General features: G+C 39.8%; 1 protein-coding gene across 10 annotated transcripts in view; it reads right to left on the reverse strand.

The window, feature by feature from the left end:
* IGSF11 (immunoglobulin superfamily member 11) overlaps positions 1 to 20,311 on the reverse strand; it is a 197,331-nt gene that overhangs the window by 53,381 nt on the left and 123,639 nt on the right. The window contains exon 1 of one of the 10 annotated variants that reach the window (XM_025476704.3): positions 1,822 to 1,846. The exons of 4 other annotated variants lie outside the window; for them this stretch is intronic. Coding sequence is in view for 5 of the 6 variants with exons in the window: in XM_025476660.3 (XP_025332445.1) it covers positions 925 to 997 (73 nt within the window). In the remaining variant the exon portion in view is untranslated. Of the gene's footprint in view, positions 1 to 626; positions 771 to 924; positions 1,648 to 1,821; positions 1,847 to 20,311 lie in introns of those variants that run through there. 5 more of the 10 variants (XM_025476660.3, XM_025476689.3, XM_025476654.3 and 2 more) reach the window with 5 other exon arrangements.

The raw sequence follows: 20,311 nt of genomic DNA on the forward strand, positions 1-20,311 counted from the left end.
CACACATGCAAACATGTGATCTACTGCAACTCAGTTTTCTCCATCATCCCTAGAAATGTATATGCGCTTATAATGTATCCCTTAAAATTTAGGAGGGAAAACCATCCTTATTATTCCCCTACGGAATTTTCTCCTCAAACTGGAGAGTCACCTAGTACCAGCAGCCTAGAGTCACCAAAGTGCTTTTTAAGAAACACTTAAAAAAACAAATTTATAAGCTGCTGCTAGAGAAGAGTAGATTAACAGTTGTAGATCAAGCAGGGAAACAGCGCCATCCAACCCCACACTACTACATATGACTGGTCTACTGCCTCGGGCTTGGCCATTTCTTGTCAAGGTATATGTAAGTTGGTAGATAGCAATGAGTGAATATTTTTATAAACCATTAGATCAGCTCCATCTGATGGAACTTTCTGTAATGATGGAAATGTCCTCTACTTGTACTATCTGATATGGTAACCACTAGCTTCATGAGGCTATTAAGCACCTGAATTGTGGTTTGTGTAACCAAGGAACGGAGTCTTAATTAATTTAAATTTAAATTTAAATACCCACATAAGGCAAATGGCCAACATACTGGATAGCATAGTTTTAGATTCTTAGTCTTATAGAGCTAAACTACTTACCATGCATGCATTCCTCACACCAGGGACTACAAACTAGTGATACATGGTCCAAACTTGGCTGACAAACAAGTATGGTTTGGCAATCACAGCATTTTTACTTTTAATGTGAATTAAATACTTTCAGAAAGAGTACTCCCAGTTGACCATTATATCTAACATTTCTTGTTCTAAGTTCTTCACACGTATTAGCTCAATCTTTATGACCTTTATAGAAGTCCTATTATTACATATACCGTTTTCTCTAACTTACAAGTAAGAAAAGTGAGACATAGGGTGCTGAAGGAACTTGCCAACTTACCGCTAATAAATGACAGAGCCAATCTTTGAATCCAAAAAATCTGGCTCCGGAGTCCGCGTAGACGCTTACTCATCAGGCTCTCCACTCCTTGCAGGCTAGCTTTTTTCTTCCAGCCATCACTAACCTCACAAGCAACATATTTCAAACATATAACTTCTTCAAAGTAATTACTAGTCTCCACTTCACCCTTGTTTTAAAGAGTGAAATCAACTACTTTGAAACCACAGCCCAATACAAGGGAAGGTTACAGGCTGAAATAGGCAGCTGGTTTTGTTACCTTGTGAGCTGGGGTCAAGGATCCAGCATTCCTTTCTTTATCTCCAAGAAAGAACATCAACCTCTACATTTTCTTATCTTTCCCACTCTCTCTGAGTGACTGAGCCTGTTACCTATTTCCACTTCGACTGGGAAGACATTAACAAAACAAAACTAGGTTTACAGCAGCTACACACCCTTCCTCCTAATTCAAAGGTGCTAAAATCCAAAAGAAGAAATTCAGAAAAAAAAAAAAAAAAAAAGGAAACCCTAAGCTTAACACTGCTTATTCTACAATCACTTGCAAATCACCACTTTTCTCAGATTTCTCAGAATCACAGACCTTGCCCACAATGCTCTTTATATTTCATGGGAGACCTTTAAAAAATTCAAAGTTGCACTGAAGGAAGGGTTAAAGTTCACAGTGAACATTGCCAATAATGAATGCCATTGTTGTTCCTTTGTATAGGAGAACGAGAAATAAATCAGAGTTGACATAGGTGGCAGTGAACCAGAATCCAGAAACCGTCACAATGACCATCACTATGGCCACCATTCATGCTTTAGAGGGAGATACAGGGCGGAACATAGGCCTATTTCGTGGACTCAATTTGGTCAGTTTCAAGTTCTCCCTTTTCTTACTTTCTCACAATGTCCTCAGAGATGACTTATGTGAGGACTATGGCCAGGAATCTTCTAGTCATGCATTTCATTCGTCTTCCACTTTCCTTAGTCACTGGGAAAAAACAAGGCTGAAGTTATAAGCAGCAAGATAAAGAAGACCATCACTAATGGATACATGCAAATTCACTACGTAACGTCAAGAAATATAAACATTTGGTGGTTATGACTGTTTTTGTCACTGGAATGAATTTTAAAAAATGAAGAACACGGGGCAGCCCAGGTGGCTCAGTGGTTTAGCGCTGCCTTCAGCCCAGGGCTTCATCCTGGAGACCCAGGATCAAGTCCCATGTCAGGCTCCCTGCATGGAGCCTGCTTCTCCCTTTACCTCTCTCTCTCTCTCTCTCTCTCTCTGTCTCTCATGAATAAATAAATAAAATCTTTAAAAAAATAAAGAAAAATAAAAATAAAAAAAATGAAGAACACTAGCTTAAACTGCATGGAGTCAGCAGCTGAGATAATGGCAAGTTCAACCAGTGACCTGAAGGATTAATAAGTGTATTTTATAATAGGTGTTCTTCAACACCTAATTATCATGAACCACATCATTATTATAATAAAATAAAAGGGAAATGTAGATAGAGAAATTTTTTAAGGGTAAATTTTGTCCTTAGCATTAAGTGTTCTGAGGAATACCAAAACAGCAAATGAGGCTGCATTAAGGGAAGTCATCATCCCATTTCACATGTTCCAAGAGCTAACTCCCTTTTGGCTCCCAGCAATTTTACTTCTGCTGGATGCTACGGACTACAGAGGCACCCACAAAATATGTGTGGGGGAGACAAGTTGTTTTACCAATAAATAAAGCTGGACACACCAGATTTCACTAGATGCTAAAGAATGCATTTTAGAGGTGCTGTCTGGATCAAGCATGAAGTACAAAGAGCCTACCAGCCCTCCAACACATATAGATTGTTCTCTAAACGGATATCCAATTTTGATGTTCTCTACCATGAATTGCAGGCCACAGGTCTCTGCTTAGAGAAGACCTAAGCCACTAAAAAAGATTCCTGATTTAGATTACATATGCTACTGGATGTGAGAAAAGGGCAAAGCTGACTCGGCTTAACTCAAAGGCAAAGACTGTGGAATGGCCTGAGTGAGATGTGGACCAGAAGGAGAATAATCAAACAGCAAGGAGGTAGGAGGACCATGCTCCAGATAAAGGAAAGAGCAATGAATTCTTCTGAGAAACATGGCAAGAATTACTCCTGATGGAACAGTTAAGTAAAAACATCCGGGGATAACGTGACCCTACAAAGAAGTGTGACCATTCTTAGGTGGTTGTCCCTGTCAAATTCATAGGTAAGCAACTACTGAGTAGTGAAACATGTCTTCACAAAGAGAACAGACAGACAACAGGTGTCCTAAATTTTTAGGAGGAAGGTCGAGGAAGCCTTCATAGGTAGATAAAACAGCTGTGTGTGTGTGTGTGTGTGTCTGTGTGTGTGTGTGTGTTTAATTACTGCCTATCCTATAGATAGCAAGGGCCACTTTTACACCCAGAAGGGCATCCCCAGTGAGAACAAGACCATTTTGTTTTACTTTATCTTATTCAGCTGTACCAGTCCCTCTGTAGTGGTAAAAATCAAGAGTGCCTGCCCTACCGCACGGACCTGTGTCTCCAAGTGCCCAGAAAAAAAATTCAACTGACGTGAAAATACAATTTATACAAAATAAACAAAACTATTGGATATACCACAGCCAGTTCTGCAAGTCTACTTTGTTAAGCCTGTAAAGGCTCTCACACAAGTTTTATTGAATGATGATTGTCCAACAGCGCTTTTTCTAAGCAAACCATTTCCCAGAGATGTCTCCCTGACTTCTCTACTAAAAATGGCACTTTGACAGTAGGAAATAAGACAATATTTAAAGATAGGAGTGAAAGGACAAAAAATGCTATAGAACTCTGGGCAGTTAGAAATGATATCAATAAAAACCCTGGATGCCAGGGCAATTGGAATGAAAATATTTGAAGACTAAGTAACAACTTGGTATTGGATTCTCACTGGCCTATCACCATGCTCCTTAGAGGGATGTTTGTGACACTCCTGAGACTCATAGCTGGATTCCTCTTCTGAGTCTTCAAAGTAGGTGTTACTGGAATTTTAAGTTATGGAATAGGACACTATTACCAGGAATACAGCAAACTTCAGGGATGGCTAGATTCTCACTTAACCATATATGACATGGGGATTAGACTTATTTAAGCATATACTTTCAACTGAAACAATCATGGTTCGCATATAGTGAGTGGATTTTAAAAACCAGTTTTGTTAAAGTTATAAAAATGGATTTTTTTTTTTTTTTTTGTCTAAAGGAAATCTTGGGTTGGTATAATCTGTTAAATATACTTATCACTAATGTCATTAAAGTAAATGTGTCTATGATCTTATTACTACAGTAAATGGAAAAGACACTTGGAATTTATTATATAATCTAAGAAAATATTACTTTACAATGACCTCATGCTATCTGCTTTCAACTTAAAATGGTTTAGTTGTGGATGTTTGTAGCCATCAACTTGAAAGGTGTTTTGAAAGGAAAAAAGTTTGATTTTTCAAACCTGTTTTGAAAACATATAAAAAGTGCATCTGGTTGGTTCAGTCAGTTAAGCATCAGACTCTTGGTTTTTGCTCAGGGTCGTGAGTTCAAGCCCCACATGGGGCTCCATGTAGGGAGTCTTCTTGAGATTATTCCCTCTACTCCCTCTCCCTCTCCCTCCCCTTCTGCTCTTTCCCTGCTTGTGCACTCTTTCTCTCTCTCTCTCTAATTAATAAATAAAACACACAACACACACACAAAAAAAAAACCTTCCATTTTTTCATAGTAATACTTTTGAACTATTAACAGGAACTGTAATAATAAGTAACAAAATAAATTTATATTTTTGAAAAGATGCAAAGATTCACAAAGAATTATGTATATTATAGGATTACTTAAAATGGTGGCATTTTTAAAACAACCTAGATGTCTAGCAAGAGAGAAATGATTCATCAACAAACTATTTAGAGCTATTTTTTAAAATTAAAAACACATTCTAGGGGGCGCCTGGGTGGCTCAGTCGGTTAAGGACCCGACTTTTGATTTTGGCTCAGGTCATGATCTCAGGGTTCTGGGATCCGGTCTCCCATCCGGCTCTGCACTAAGTGTCGAGTCTGTTTCTCTCTCTGTCCCTCCCCCTGCTAGTGCTTGCTCACTTGCTCTCTCTCAAATAAACAAAATCTTTAAAAAAATAAAAAGTAAAAAAACACAATTAGGGGAACAGGGAAACGATCATGTTATAATATTAGGTGACAAGAAGCAAAATATAAAATTCCACAAAATGTACTGTATCAAATATTTACATGTAAAATGTATACCAGAAGGCTGTGTCATAACGCACATATATCTAATAAAGAAACTGTTAGTTTTCGCTGGTTGATGAATTTCTATTTTTAATAGCATTTGTTTCTCCTAGATATAAAGCATATAATTTATTTGAGGCAATTTAGGGGGAGTAAAACATAAAGACAGAAAATTAAAATCACCTGTAAAGTCACCACTCAGAGATGAAGACTGTTGGTGTACATTATTTCTGATCTTTTTCCCATGCATTTGTCCTATTACTCCTATTGTCACAGAGTGACGTTACAAATCTATTTTTGGCAGGGGTTATTTTCTGTGGTAAATAATACAAATTTATTTTTGAAATATTCAGTTGGGCAAAGAAAACACAGCTTCTTTCATTTCTACAGCTGATTTAATCACCCTCAGAACTCCCATTAGCAATATTTCAATCTCTTCTAGTTTAAACAAGGCTTCAGCTTAAATATTTACCTATTCAGAATCTGACCTGCCAAAATTGCTAGTTTATTATATGGTCCCCTTTGGAAGACTGAGTGTCATTAGGACAGTCCCTGGGAGCTCTCTGCCACCACCACCACCCCTCTCCCCCATCCCCCAACCTTATCCAGGAAGAGTAAGGGAGGCAATACATGATGGGCCTCATGGGATCCTTCTGACCCAGACAACGTCCCCTGGACATCACCGCTGTTGTTTGCTACAACGTGGCTCTCTCCCTGGACTGGTTCCTGCTGAGATGTGCCTGGTCCTAGGCTTTGTGGGGAATGCCCACTGGCACTCATCCTGGGCCTGTAGTCCCAGAGAGTTGGCTCCGGCCGGAAAGCCCTACACACAGACCTCTGGACTCCAATATTGGGCCTCTGGAGGGACACTCCCACATCATCTTCAATTCTCAAAACTCATTGTACTGTACGCTAAAAAAAAAAAGAATTGAGTTTACTACATATAAATAATACCTCAAAAAAAAAAAAAAACAGATATCCAAAGCTATGTATTTAAAGTGGTAAAGGCAGATGATTTGCCAAAAATGTTCACTGTAGCAAAAAAAAAAAAAAAAAAAAGTCCAAAATAATGAACTAACCACATCAAGAAGAAGTCAGAAAAAGAATAACACAATAAACTCCACAAACATAAAAGAAATGTAATTTTTAAAATGGTTCTAAGGCTTTAGAATGTGTGTGAGTGGCAGGATCCAGTAGTACAGGAAGGGCACAGGAGTGAATCTGACAACACAGGGTGTGCTGTTTGCATCATCAACTTAAAAATAATAATAAAGTTGACTAAAATCCAGTTCGCACATCCTTGTCACCATGAACTAGTAATTCTTTTTTATTATTTTTTTAAAGATTTTATTTATTTGAGGGGGGTGGAGCGCAAAAGTAGGCAAAGTGGGAGGGAGAGGGAGGAGAGGCAGACTCCCTGCTGAGCAGGGGCCCCACGCAGGGCTCGATCCCGGGACCCTGAGATCATGACCCGAGTGGAAGGCAGATGCTTAACTGACTGAGCCACCCAGGCGCCCCTGAACTAGCAATTCTAAACAACGTCACTGATAAATTACTCTCTGAAAAAAATATGTTGTTCTTAGTTCCAAACAAGGGCAACAGTGACTATAAAGTTTTAGTAACATGTATGTAAACTCTCAGTTGGCACGTTTTTATTTCTTAAGGGACTTACATTTATGTAATCTATGGGCTGGCCTCCGATTCAGGTTTGTTTGAAGGGACAAGGGCTCATGTCAGGTGCAGTTGTGTTTCCCACTACACAGTCCTGTATTTGAAGAGTAGATTCTCCACAAACATGATGAGCACAGTGGTTGTAACGGAAGAAACACACCTGAATAATTTCAGGTCTGTCCTTCTACCTTCAAATCACTCTCTGAACCTTATGAAGTTCACTCTTTCAGAAGCCCGAAGCCCTGCTTCACATGTTTTCCCTCCCCTTCTCAATTATTACATCCACTCAATTGCATTACTGTGAGATACAAGTTTTCCCTTTTTTGTAGTGTAATATTTATTTTGTTATTGGTTTGATTATATGTATGTATGTTTCAGTAAGAAAAATCTATTTTCTGGCCATGACTACTATTTCTTTCATCGCAGGATGACCATGGACAACAGTTTTCTCATATAGGAAAGGGGGGTGTTACTGTGGTTGTCTAGCACTCTGGGTAGGCCACTGGGGGGGGCCTATTTACTAAAATAGAAGATATAAGTGGAGGAAGTGTGTGGGGAGAAATGATTTAGGCTCAATTTCAGACACTGAGTTTGAAGACTCTGAGGGACAAGCAGATAAAAATGCCCAGTAGGTAGCCGGAAATCCAGGAAAAGAACAAGCTCTAGGAGTCACAGACAAACAAGTGGGCCAGAGAAATCATGAAACTGGACAGAAGATCAGTCAAGTAAAACACAAAAAGTAAAAGCTCGAACGTCATGGTATAGTCTCATTTAGGAGGAGGCAGGGGAAGGAGAGTAAAAACAAATACGTGCAGGGGGGAAGACAAGTACCAAGGGAAAAGGAGTGAATAAGTACAGGAAGAAAAAACTACAAAGTCAATTTGTAAGTTTAAGTCAACTACTAGTATGAAGGCTGAAGGCAATCACCACCCTGCATTTGACTACTAGGAGGTGTCCAGGGATCTTTATAAAATCAGTTCTCAAAAGGTAGTAGGTCTGGACACTTTGTTAAAACTTCAATCTACATCATTACAAGGCCACATTTCCAACCACAGGTGGACCAGAGTGGGACTCCCGGGGCTCCAGAGACCTCTGCAGGGAGGTCGCTGAACTACACGCATCAGGATTGTTTGAGGCACTTGTTTAAAATTGAGAATTTGAAGACCCCACTTCAGACATTCAAATCAGGATCTCAGGAGGTAAAAACAAGACAAGGTGCCTATAATAAGCTTCCCAGATTATTTTTACGCCTGCTTGCATTTGAGGACCACTGATCTACGTGCTCTTCATGGCCCAGTCTACCTCTGCCACTCTGTAGTTCAATAGCTTCTCTCTCTGAAAACAGGGTGCTAAAGCAAGGACTATTAAAATCCATCCAGAAGTCAGAAATTACCGGATACACATATTGTATCAAGTACTCAGGGCAGAAATACTTTTGCTCTTCATTTACGTTAACCCATCTAGATTACGTGCTGCCATCATTCTGATGATGCTCACTCTCTCTGTTGGGGAAGTGCGCTAGCCATGCAGAACTACCTTTGTATGTAGCTGGGAGACCCACAGATATGGGAGTTGTGGGCAGGGAAACTATGTAAAAACAAGAGTGAAAAAGAGAACATCATGCTCCATGGTACCGAAGTGCTAAAAAGAAGTCACCCATTACTATTATTAGATACCTTCAAAAGATATTCCGTGTTATCTTTCTTTTGGTTGGGGGAAAAAGCTACATTTCTGTTTATCTATAAAGAAGTCAACGTTTTTATCGTATACAGAGGCAGAGAATCGATGTTTTTTCCCTTGGGAGGTTACAATTTTAATTAATATTCCCTAATTGATATTGACTTTAACTGACTGATGACAGTCGTATGATGGGCCTTTTGCCAAGCTTCCGGGGTCAGAAGCATGCTGAGCTCCATTATGCACAGAAACCTTTTGTTTTCAGGGGTCTCTGACTAGGGCAATACTTTTTTATGGCTCAGAAAGATCCTTGAGAAGCCATCTGGTTTGGACTCCCATATACTGTTCTCTAAAATCACTCCAACACCTCCCCAGGCCCCACACCATCTAAAGGATCTACTCATTTTACTTGAGTTTTTCGTTATTTGCCCTTGACTCATCTGTAGCATCCTATACCTTTGATTACCTTGGGAAAGACGGTCCTGGGGTATCATTACATTCTGGGTTAGCATGTTTGCGGATTTTTAAATAAAACAGTAAGAAAGTGGAAATTAAAAAGTTCGATGCATTGTATCTATGATTGTGTATTAACCACAGTATTCCATAAATAGTTAACACATGCACATAATGAGTGCAAATCACAGGGCTGAAGAATGTGCAGAACTAAGGAGGAAAGGAAGGGGGTCAGGGTAGAAGGTGTCCCACTAGTTAGTATGTCACAGGCTGGAAAGAGGCTTTGAAAACACTAGCTTAAGGTACATACACACACATTACGGCAAATATACCAATTACTTGCAGGAAGAAAAGCAGGGCAAGGGGAAGAGGTGCAAATGCAAAGGGAAGACATTTTATACTTTTAACTAGCTACTAAGGTTTTTGGGTTTTTTGTTTATTTTTTTAGCCTCAGCATATGGGCTCTTTCATAGGTAATCCAACCTATTTTAACTATAAACAAGATCGCTTTTAAACCATCTCACATAAATAAAATTTTAATCCACTTTATGAGGGCTTATGGAAGATTACACAAACTCATTCTTGTGTTTGAAATTCTTCATAGAAAATGTTTCCTTACAGTCTACCCAATCTGACACTAGAATATCTAGTCTGTATTTATTTGTTACTAAATCCCACAGCTCACAGCTAGCTTCAGAATATAGTAACAGTTTATGTGCTTCAGATGGGCAGAAAACCATCCCTTGACTTTTTTCAGACCAATAAATTCAATTTGTCATAAACTTATTTAATCTCTTTTTACAATTTCCATGTACACTGTGTACAGTAATTCCTCTTCTTTTCAGAGAGGTTATGTGCCTTGTTCAGAGTTGACAATAACTCATGGACTAAGCCACAATCAGATCTAAGATTCAAATCTTGAACCTTTTTTCTGGTGACAGAGTCATTTGAAAATCTGATGAAACTCATGGACCAATTCTCCTCCCAGAAAGGCACACAGAGAAATGCATTTTGGCATACAGTTTTAGGGGATGTAGATATGCCCAGGGCAGGAGCCTCTAATTTAGATGGATCTGTGTAACTTCTAAGGAACCACATTCAAGTGCTATGTTGCATCCTACAAGGCACCCCAGAGATCTACTAGGGCTCCATTCCTTAGCTAAATTCATAAGCTGAAAAGGAGTAGAAGAAAATAAAAAGAGGGAAAAGCAAGAGAAAAGAAAAAGAAAATGAACTATTTGTTGAATGTCTAACATGTCATAAAATACTAAATCAAAGAGATCATCTCTTCTGATTTCTGCTTCAATTTGGAGGCGGGGGGGCAAAAGTGAATCAAGGTTAGCATTCATAGTAGTATTACACAAGATGTGCTTAAAAAAATAAAAATAAAAATAAAAAAATAAAAAAAAAACAGGAGTGCCTGGGTAGCTCAGTTGGACTCTTGGTTTCAGCTCAGGTCATGATCTCATGGGTAGTGAGATCAAGCCCCAAGATGAGCTCCACAGTCAGGGAGGCTACTTAAAGATTCTCTCTCTCTTTGCCCTTTCCCCCACATGTGTTCTCTCTCTTCTTCTTAAATAAAGAACTCAATCCCTAAAAATAATAAATAAATAAAACCGCCCAGTTTCCTATAGAAGTGATTGCAATTCTTGAAGAAAAATAACCCCATGTTTTTAGAGATCGCATGTAAATACGTAAGTTTCTCAATGTTGCAAGTTTATGTGAGTTGCACTGAAAATCCAAATGTTTACTAAGTAATTTCTTAAGAAAGGACAGGCCAAAACTTAAACAGATGGTTCCTCTAAGTGCTAAAGCATTGTGGGTAATTTTGATTTTCTTCTTTATACTTTCCTTTATCAACTAAAAATTCCTGGAAAAAAGTGTAGGTCTTGTTTAGAATTAAGGAAGTACCCAGGAACACGTTTACTGTATAGCAAGAGAAGCGTCATTTTGGAGAGACAGAAAAAAGATGAAGAAAGGCCAACTTGCTTTATGCGCAACAGCTGGGGGAATGATCTCTGGGTGTGGAAAAGTTTCACATTTTCTGACATTCAGAAAAGACCAGATCAGAAGATTAAGAAAGGGAAAGAAAAAGGCACAGAAAGGAGAATAAAATAGAAAAGTAAGGAGTTTTGTGGACAAAACTGCAGTAGTAGCCAAAGAAATGAGTATGATACAAATGTAATCAGAACCCATTTCAGCGCACAAAAATATTATCTCCTTTTTAATACAAAATGCATGAGTGATACAAAAGCAGTATCAGCTGAGTTCCTGCTATGTGGTCATGCAGGCTCTCTTCCACCGTTTCTGATTTTGGGGGACTCACCCCCACATCACCAAACCGTGTAGCAGCCAAACCGGGATGAGTCTCGCACTCCCTGACCCCATGTGGTCCAGCAAGGTGACCAGACAGTGAGCTTCCCGTCATGTGGTCCACCGTCTGATTCAAGACCCTGCAAATGACTGGTCTGGCCACTGAATCAAAGCATAGTGCAGAAAGGGCACTGCTGGTGCTTTTTGAACAACAAATGGAGCAACTGTAAGAGAGCAGGTCTCCAAACTAGTGGACTATAATCTGCTGAAAGGCAGGAGCCAGGGATATCTTACCAGCATACCTAACCTCGCGCATTTATGTACTGAACAATTATTTAATTAAATTCATTTGAAGGTTAGGGACATGCGCCTGTGCTAGGCACTTCCACATGTACCGTAACGCTCACAAAGGACCTTAATGAAGCAGGTATCACCATCCCCATTGCACAAGTGAGGAAATGGCTCAGAATATCTAAGTATTCAGTCCAAAATCACAGAGCTACTTTGTGACAAAGCAAGTTAAAAGGCCCCTATACCTCCGCTCCTTTAAACGGAGTTATTTGGTTTATCTTAATTATATTCTGCACAAGTTAAAAATCATAAATGATTTGGTAAGTCTATCAAAAGACATCTGACCTCCTGATTTCCTTCCGCTTTCTTATCAAGCATCTATCTGGCAATAGGTTTCCTAGGGAACAGAATTAAACAGGTAACTCTGACCTCTGTATCATGTATCTCCCAGGACATATATAAGGATTTCCAGACTCAGGTTAGTACAAAGGCAGCAGTAAGACAGTATATCAAAGATTATATATTTGCCCAAATCAAAAGCAGCCAGATTACATGAATAAGAGCCAGATTTAGACTTAAGATAGTTAAGTGAAAAACTATGTGCCACTTCCTATTCCTCATATCCAATTTATCCCTTCATAAACTAAACCTCCCACGGCTTAACCAAGCCAGCCCAGTATTCCTCTCCCTTTATCTGCTTCCATTACCAGGACATCTCTGAATGCACAGGGCTCTGGCTGCACAGGTAGTAACACGGCACCACACGCAGGAGAGACAACTGCTCCCATCACCCCCTGTAATTCTACCTAACAGATAAGCTGAGGGAGGGAAAGGAAAAATGAAGACAGAGAAAGAACAAAGAAAAGAAAAGAAAAGAAAAGAAAAGAAAAGAAAAGAAAAGAAAAGAAAAGAAAAGAAAAGAAAAGAAAAGAAAAGAAAAGAAAAGAAAAGAAAAGAAAAGAAAGAAAAAGAGAGGAGAGGAAAAGAAAAGAAGAAAAGAAAAGAAAGAAAAGAAAAAGAAAAGAAAAGAAAAGAAAAGAAAAGAAAAGAAAAGAAAGAAAAGAAAGAAAAAGAAAAGAAAGAAAAGAAAAGAAAAGAAAGAAAAAAGACACACGTGCCAAAGTTAGCTCAAGATTGAAGGAGGGCTCTAATTCGGTCATACTGATGTATTATTAGTGAGATGACACGAGTACTAAAGGTCACTAAACATAAGAGGAATGCCAAATAAACTGAGCTTCAAGAATTAATGCCAAAATCATTAAACTAAAAGACAACTATATATCAATATGAAATTTGTCGAGTAAATGCCTAGGTGTTCCACTCATTACTGGCAGTAAAAGAGTAAATAAAAAGTTTCTAAGAGCCACTGATCATAGTATGATCTGTGTTACATCTCTCCTCTGATCTTCCTTCACAGTCTCTATGAAGAGTTAAACACGACTTCATAGGAATCTACTGCTGCTGCAAATCTGTGCAAAAACAGACTAGTTCACTTTCCACAGCTAGTTGTCAAACATGAACCCAAAAATCATCTTTTAAAAATTAAACAGAAGCACTTCTAAGGACAGCTGTCTCCCTCTCCTGCCACTCTTGTTCTCTGCTGCTGCGCCTCACATCTAGCCCTCAGGTCCTCCGACGTGCCCAGTGGTGTCCCACTGCCTCACCTCGTCCACCCTCTAAGTCCTCCTCACTTCTCAGATCTCAACTGAGACAGAATTTCCTTAAAGACCCCTCTCAGAAAGGCCCCCTAGGCATTCTGTCTCAAGCACCAGGTGCTTTTTCTCATCAGTGTTTACTGAAACATGTGAAATAAATAAGTGAATGAGCAAGCAAGTGAACAAATATAGTTATACTGTTTTTTCTTTGTAGAAGCTTTTCTATTTATTTTCTTTTTATGCGTTGGCAAGCAGAGCTACTGAATGAGGAAAGAATCCCCACCCTCCCAAAACTAATGCTTGTTCTTTCTGCTTATTCCCACAATGAGGACACACTCTCCAATAACCTTGCTGTGACACCCTGTCATTAGGGTCATTATCAGTAGGAAAATGTGTGTGTATAATTTTTTGAGAGTTTCTTAATAAAAAAGCACCTCTGATTGGACTGCCATCCAAGCACGGTATTACAAAGCACAAATGACTTGTAAGGGATCTTCTCAGGATTTAAAAATATTAGATACGCTACATATTTTTATATGCGAAAAAGGACACATGTTTTAGAGGTCATCCCCAAAGACGGACACACAGAACTTCCTGCAAAATGGGTTCTGTGTTCTGCAGTGGGACACAGGAAAACGAATGCATTGTTGGGGGGGGGGGGGGCGGACAGGGGAACAGGATAAGCATCCCTGTGTGCCTGAAGCCTCTCAGGTTTCTGCTCCTTCCTTCCCCAGGTTTTCTGCATGCCCTGGGTCTCCAGGGGATCATTACACTCAGGGTAAAGAAGTCTCTCTAAAACCTAACGGAGGAGGACCTTCTATGAAAGGCTCCTGCTATTGAATAAAAAAGAAAGTACAGAACAGAGCAGGAAAACAGCTGCATTTTTTTCAAGCAAACAAGGGAAACACAGAACTAAAATTTGTGACAAAATTACTGAAGTTGTGTCAAAAAGAGACTAATTAATGTCAGATAAGTTTTCATAAGTAAAGAAATTAATCAAGACATCATTAGCTTTTTTTATCCCTTCGATAACTTGGAGCAAGCATCAACTAAAAATGCCTTAACCTGTGAGGCCTATATTCCAAAGGCCCTTTTACCAAAGTACACCACTGCATTGGAAATACTCAGAGTACTTATTTAGCTACTCATTTTTAAGTGACACTTGAAAAATGAGCACCATCAAGCCTTCCAAAAATAGAGCAAATCAGCTTTGTTTTACTTTTCAGAGACATGCACAGTACATCCACCCACTGCTTGTTTCTTTAACTACCAGAGTGGTAGAGATAGAGAAATACATAAAGAATAAAAGAGATAAAGATAAAATTCATCTCCTACATAATGTAAATAACAATGCTTTCTATCCTAATTACTGGATAATTTCTCATTATCTACTCTATGCCCACCATGTCCTAGCATTAAAAAGAATACAAGAAAAATATAGGTGCATGGCCCATATTCCCAAGAAGCTTATCATCTAGTTGGATGAAAACAAAAACCCAAAAACTAATGGCTGTAGAACAAAAATCAGGGCAGCCCAGGTGGCTAAGCGGTTTAGCACCTGCCTCTAGCCCAGGGCCTGATCCTGGAGACCTGGAGACCTGGAATCGAGTCCTACGTCAGGCTTCCTGCGTGGAGCCTGCTTCTCCCTCTGCCTGTGTCTTCGCCTCTGTGTGTGTGTGTGTGTGTGTGTGTCTCATGAATAAATAAATAAAATCTTAAAAAAAAAAGAGAACAAAAATCAAGGAATAGATTACATAACTAAGTGCTGAGTTAGGTATTGTCATTTTTTTTTTTAACCAACACCATTATGAATCTGAAAATAAAGTTTTTTTTAAGGTAGCATAATCTGGGCTGAACCCTGAAAAGGGGTAGGATTTAGAGCAGCAAAAAGAAAAGGAAAAGGGGGGGGCCATCCCTGTCTGAAGGTAAGTAAGGAGGAGAAATACAAGCAAAGACAGAACAGCTGCGTGGGAAGCTGAAGGCACCTGGCAGCCAGAAGGCTGATGAGGAGACTGGCCTTCCTGGGTGACAGGTTCCAGTTGGGAGACCGGGGTGGGGACACAATGGGGCAGAGCCAGACCACAAAGAATCTGGATATCCGGGTCATGTATCCGAGAGTGCCATGGTAAATGCCTCCACCAGAAGCAGCCAGATCAGAGCGAAACACCGGGAAGGAACTAGGCCCTTGGGAACTCTGGCAAAGCACAAACTTGGGTGTAGAAGTTGTAGTTTCCTTCTGTACGACTGAATGTCATTTCCATTTTAAGGAAATGTTTCTACTTAATGGTAGCAACTAAATTACAGTCAGCAGTTCAAGGTAGCCTCAATCAAGGTCTGGTTTCCTCTTTCTCAACGGTTACATCTAAGTTCCAGAGGATTATGAAACATTAGGTTTGGGGGGGGGGTGGCAACAGAACGGGTGGGGGGTCATTTATCCCTGCAAACATCTGAAGCTCTTCCACCAGCAGGCCCCCCGGATCCCTCCCCGGACTTGCTGCTTCCTCCACAAGCCTCCTGCAAGTCTGGCTCTCTCTGGGCTACGTGCACGCCCTCTTGGCACACAGGCACCTCCTTGCTGCCCCTAAGTTATCTCTGCAGCAGAGACTGACACTTACCTACTGTTCCCTTACTAACTCCGTGCTCAGATGATAACCAGAAGAAATAGAAGTAGGAGCCCATCACAGTATTAAAGGGCAAAAAAGCCCTGGGACGACTAGAGTATACAGTAAGCTCGGGGCATGCTGTGTTGGTAGGGGCAAAGAGCAGAGAGAGGGCTTCACCTTATAAATTATTAGGTCAGTGTCCGTCAGATTAGCAACCAACCTTCAGGGAGCGAAACTTCAGTAACGGGAAATAAATACCCAAAGGAAAACATTTAAGGTTTACGTGCACACATGAAAGACTAGAACATCAAAAAATCCAGAATTGTGTCGGGCTGTGTTGTTTGATCTTGATTCTGAGATGTATTTCCTCACTTCAAAAACACTGATTATCCTAAAAAGAAGTGACTGAAAGAATAAAGTAAAGTAACAGATGTGAAAGTATAGCTGGTAGATGAAGGAAATCTACCCTTTCTCCACTTACCACCTTTTGAAGTCTTCCCTGGCAAGTGAACATTTCAGTGTATAGATAAAAAGTGAAGAATGGCATGTTTAAAATAACATGTTCTCCAAATAACATTTAAATGTATTCAATAAGATTTAATCAATACTACCTAAAACTCAAATTATTATTGTTGTACACTGAAGATAAATATTACAACAAGATGCATTTCTATCATTAAGGACAAAATCCCAAGTTCATGAGAACAGAAAGGGGGGAACTCAGTGTGGAGCTTCTTCTAAGTTTTGATCCATACTGGAGGTTTTTCAGTTTATTCCTATCCTCATCTCCAGCCCCAAACATTCAGAACCAAATGCCAATTAATTATTCTTCTAAGATTGGAAACAAGGATCTGAATGCCTGACTCCTCAGTGTTCTATAATCTAAAAAAAAAAAAAAAAAAAAAAAAAAAACATGAAAAGGCACAATCTCTTCAAATTTGTTTAATTAAGTATGAGGCTTATATGTGGTCAATGGAAAATATAAAACTATAGTCCCATTCACATATTTTCAAGTCACTTCCTCACCATTCTCAGGTTTTTGTTTCCTAAAGTATTTATCACTTAACATGCTATATATTATACACATTATGCTCAATGTTTATTGTCTGTCTCTCCCTGCTAAAATGGAGGCTCTATGAAGGCAAGAAAGTTCACATTTTTTAGATCAAATACTTTTCAATAAATAGTTGTTGATGGGTACATGCACAGTCTGTGCAAATCCTGACACCCTGTAAACCTGACACTTTGAAGCAACAGAATCCATGTGCCTGAAACATAAAGTATGGGAAAGTTATACCCTACTCACTCTGGGCAGATGCCAGTACTGGATTTATAAAGGTTATAGCTGAATGCTTGGTGGGGGGCTGGGGGGATGGGGGCTTATAATTCAAGGACAAATGGAACAGTTTCAGTCATGTAGACCAGAGTCTCACTGTCATAAACTAAAAGCAAATTAGAGTTCAGTAGCCCCTGGAGAACTAAAATAAAGACACCTTTTTTTTTTTTTTTTTTTAAAGATTTATTTATTTATTTATTTATTTATTTATTTATTTATTTATTTATTTATGATAGAGAGAGAGAGAAAGAGGCAGAGACACAGGAGGAGGGAGAAGCAGGCTCCATGCCGGGAGCCTGACGTGGGACTCGATCCCGGGACTCCAGGATCGCGCCCTGGGCCAAAGGCAGGCGCTAAACCGCTGAGCCACCCAGGGATCCCCAATAAAGACACCTTTAATAAAGAATTCACACCTTCTTTAAGCAGAGTTGGGATAAGGCATGTCATGCCATAAATGAATGAAAGATTGAAGTCAGTGACCTCTAAGTGATGCTAGGACCTAGATAAAGATGCATTGCATTGGGAAAGACATCATAAGACATCTCTCCGGCCATTTCCATCAAGAATGTGCATATCTATTCCCTCGATTGTCAATACCTCCTTTGCTTTCAGCTCTTACTCTCTCCTTCTCCGGCCCCCATTCCCAGTGTTTTGTTCTCTCTGCGGCTCTCTCATGCAGGATCTCTCACTCCGGCATATGCCCCACCCAGCAGGAACAGAACTTGTCATATGCACAGAGGCAAGCAGGCCTCTCCTGCCCACCAGCATGTGCCAAGCTCAGCAGTGGCCTGGCACACATAAATGAGTCCTGGTCTAAATAGAGTAGAGCATGGACAGCCCCTAGAATTAACTGTTCCATGCATACCCACTGGGCACAGACCCAGAAGCTAAACACATTCAATGCATCCAGGATAAATCCCCTCAAAACTGGAGAAAATGGCTTTCTCGGTCAACTGCCTGTGCACAGTAGAATTCAGTAATACCAGAACTCTGACTGCAGACTTAAAGAAGAAACGAAATCAAGACCCAACTCATTCCTTTACGCTGACTTGCCTAAGTCCCCCAAAACCCAGTGCTACACCTACTTGAAATCCAAAACAAGATGGGTCACCTTGAACCCTAAAGTCTCTTCCAGGTCTACAGGCCTATGGTTCCATCACCACCAGCTTTTCTGCATCTACTGTCTTACCAACAACCATTCTGAGCACTGTGAGGACTAGTAAATACAAATGTAAGAGACAACAGTGGTAGAAAATCATTAGGATAGTGAGGGACTGACTTAGACCTTGAAGGATTTAGGACTTAGACAAACAAAGGGGTTTTCAGACAAAAGTAATGGCATGTGTGGTGAAGCAACAGAAGAGAAGAACATGAAACATTTTTGAGGGGCACCTGAGTGGCTCAGTGGTTGAGTGTCTGCCTTCCCAGGGTCCTGGGATCGAGTCCTGCATCAGGCTCCCTGCAGGGAGCCTGCTTCTCTCTCTGCCTCTGTGTCTCTCTCATGAGTAAATAAATAAAATCTTAAAAAAAATTTTTTTTTTGATTCAGGGAAGACACTACACTAGCTGGGAACGGGGTGCAAGCAGAAGAGCTATGGGTGATAACACAGGTACAGGATAAGGAGTCTGGCATTGTGGACAATAACAGAGCTTTAATAAAAGCACCTGAATAAAAAGGAGACAAAGATGAAGGGATACTCCACAAAAATGTATTTGGTGACCAACGGATACTGAAGTGGAGTGAATAATGACTTAGGAAAGATTCAGTGGGAAAACAGTGTAATAGCTGAGTTACTGTCAATATGTTATTAATAAGAATAACACTACTAATGTACTATTAATTGTTACTAATGTGTTGGCAATTGCAATGAAGATAAAGAAGGCAGGGGATCCCTGGGTGGCTCAGCGTCTGCCTTCGGCCCAGGGCCTGATCCTGGAGTCCCAGGATCGAGTCCCACATCAGGCTCCCTGCATGGGGCCTGCTTCTCTCTCTCTCTGTGTCTCTCATGAATAAATAAATAAAATCTTAAAAAAAAAAAAAAAAAAAAGAAGGCAGAGAAGGAGACCGAGCAGCAAGGGAAAACTGTCATCCTTTACAAGAAGCCCCTTCCAGGATGTGGAATGCACACTAATCCTAGTGGGTGTGTGGAGAGGTGCTGATGTCCGAGCCAAAGGATCTCACAGTGGTTAGCACACTGTGGTTATGGTACCTAATCCCCTTATCCTTCTTCAGCGTTCAAACCACAAGCATGGGACTGGCTTCCCAAAAGAGAGTTCTGCACATCTTTGATGATGAATGCTGTCTCTCTTCCTTCTCCTTACTCCTTTCCTCCGAGACTCCCTCCTGGAATTCCATCCAGCTCAGTGTCGTAAATCTACAGAGAGCTTTTCACCACAATCCCCACACCACACAGCCCATCTCCTCTCTTTCTTCTACAATCTTTTCTTTTCTATCATCTTTCGAGTTAATCTTATTAAAAATTTACTTGTCGAGATACCTAGTTACCATGGTGATAAGAAGGCAACATTACAGATAAAGAGAAAAAATTGCCCTTATTCTTTTACTAGCTTAAACATTCCTCATTTTCCATCAGTTTACCTAAAAGATTAGGCCATTAATCTCCAGTCTTTCAAAATAAGCCTGCAAATAGCTCAACACTCATTCCAAGACCAATATATAGTGCAAGCTTCATCCTAATTGCTCTAATTACATGAAGAACATAATGAGATACAGCAGCAGATGGCTACAGATTAAATGTGACAGAGAAGAAAAGCTCCTCTCTCTCTCTTATTGAAGGAAGTTTGCCGGGGGAAAAAAAAATTATTTTGTTCACAAAGTCAAATATGTGTTTTAAAAAATGTTATCCCACTTTTCTATTTTCTCCAATAGTATCCTTCCTTGAAAACAAAATTTGTTCATTTCATATTGGTTTCTATTAGTAGAGATAACAGGGATAAATTTGTACTCCTGCTGAACAAAAGATGTACTTATGGAAAATTTTTGTCAATGTTCATATAATAAATCATACACTTCCACAAACCTGCTCCATGATCTCAAAGATGTATTCCATCAAATAACGAATGGGGTGGGGGTGTCTTTAATTTG

The sequence above is a fragment of the Canis lupus genome, chromosome 33 (assembly GCF_003254725.2).
Source record: "Canis lupus dingo isolate Sandy chromosome 33, ASM325472v2, whole genome shotgun sequence".
Taxonomy (NCBI): domain Eukaryota; kingdom Metazoa; phylum Chordata; class Mammalia; order Carnivora; family Canidae; genus Canis; species Canis lupus.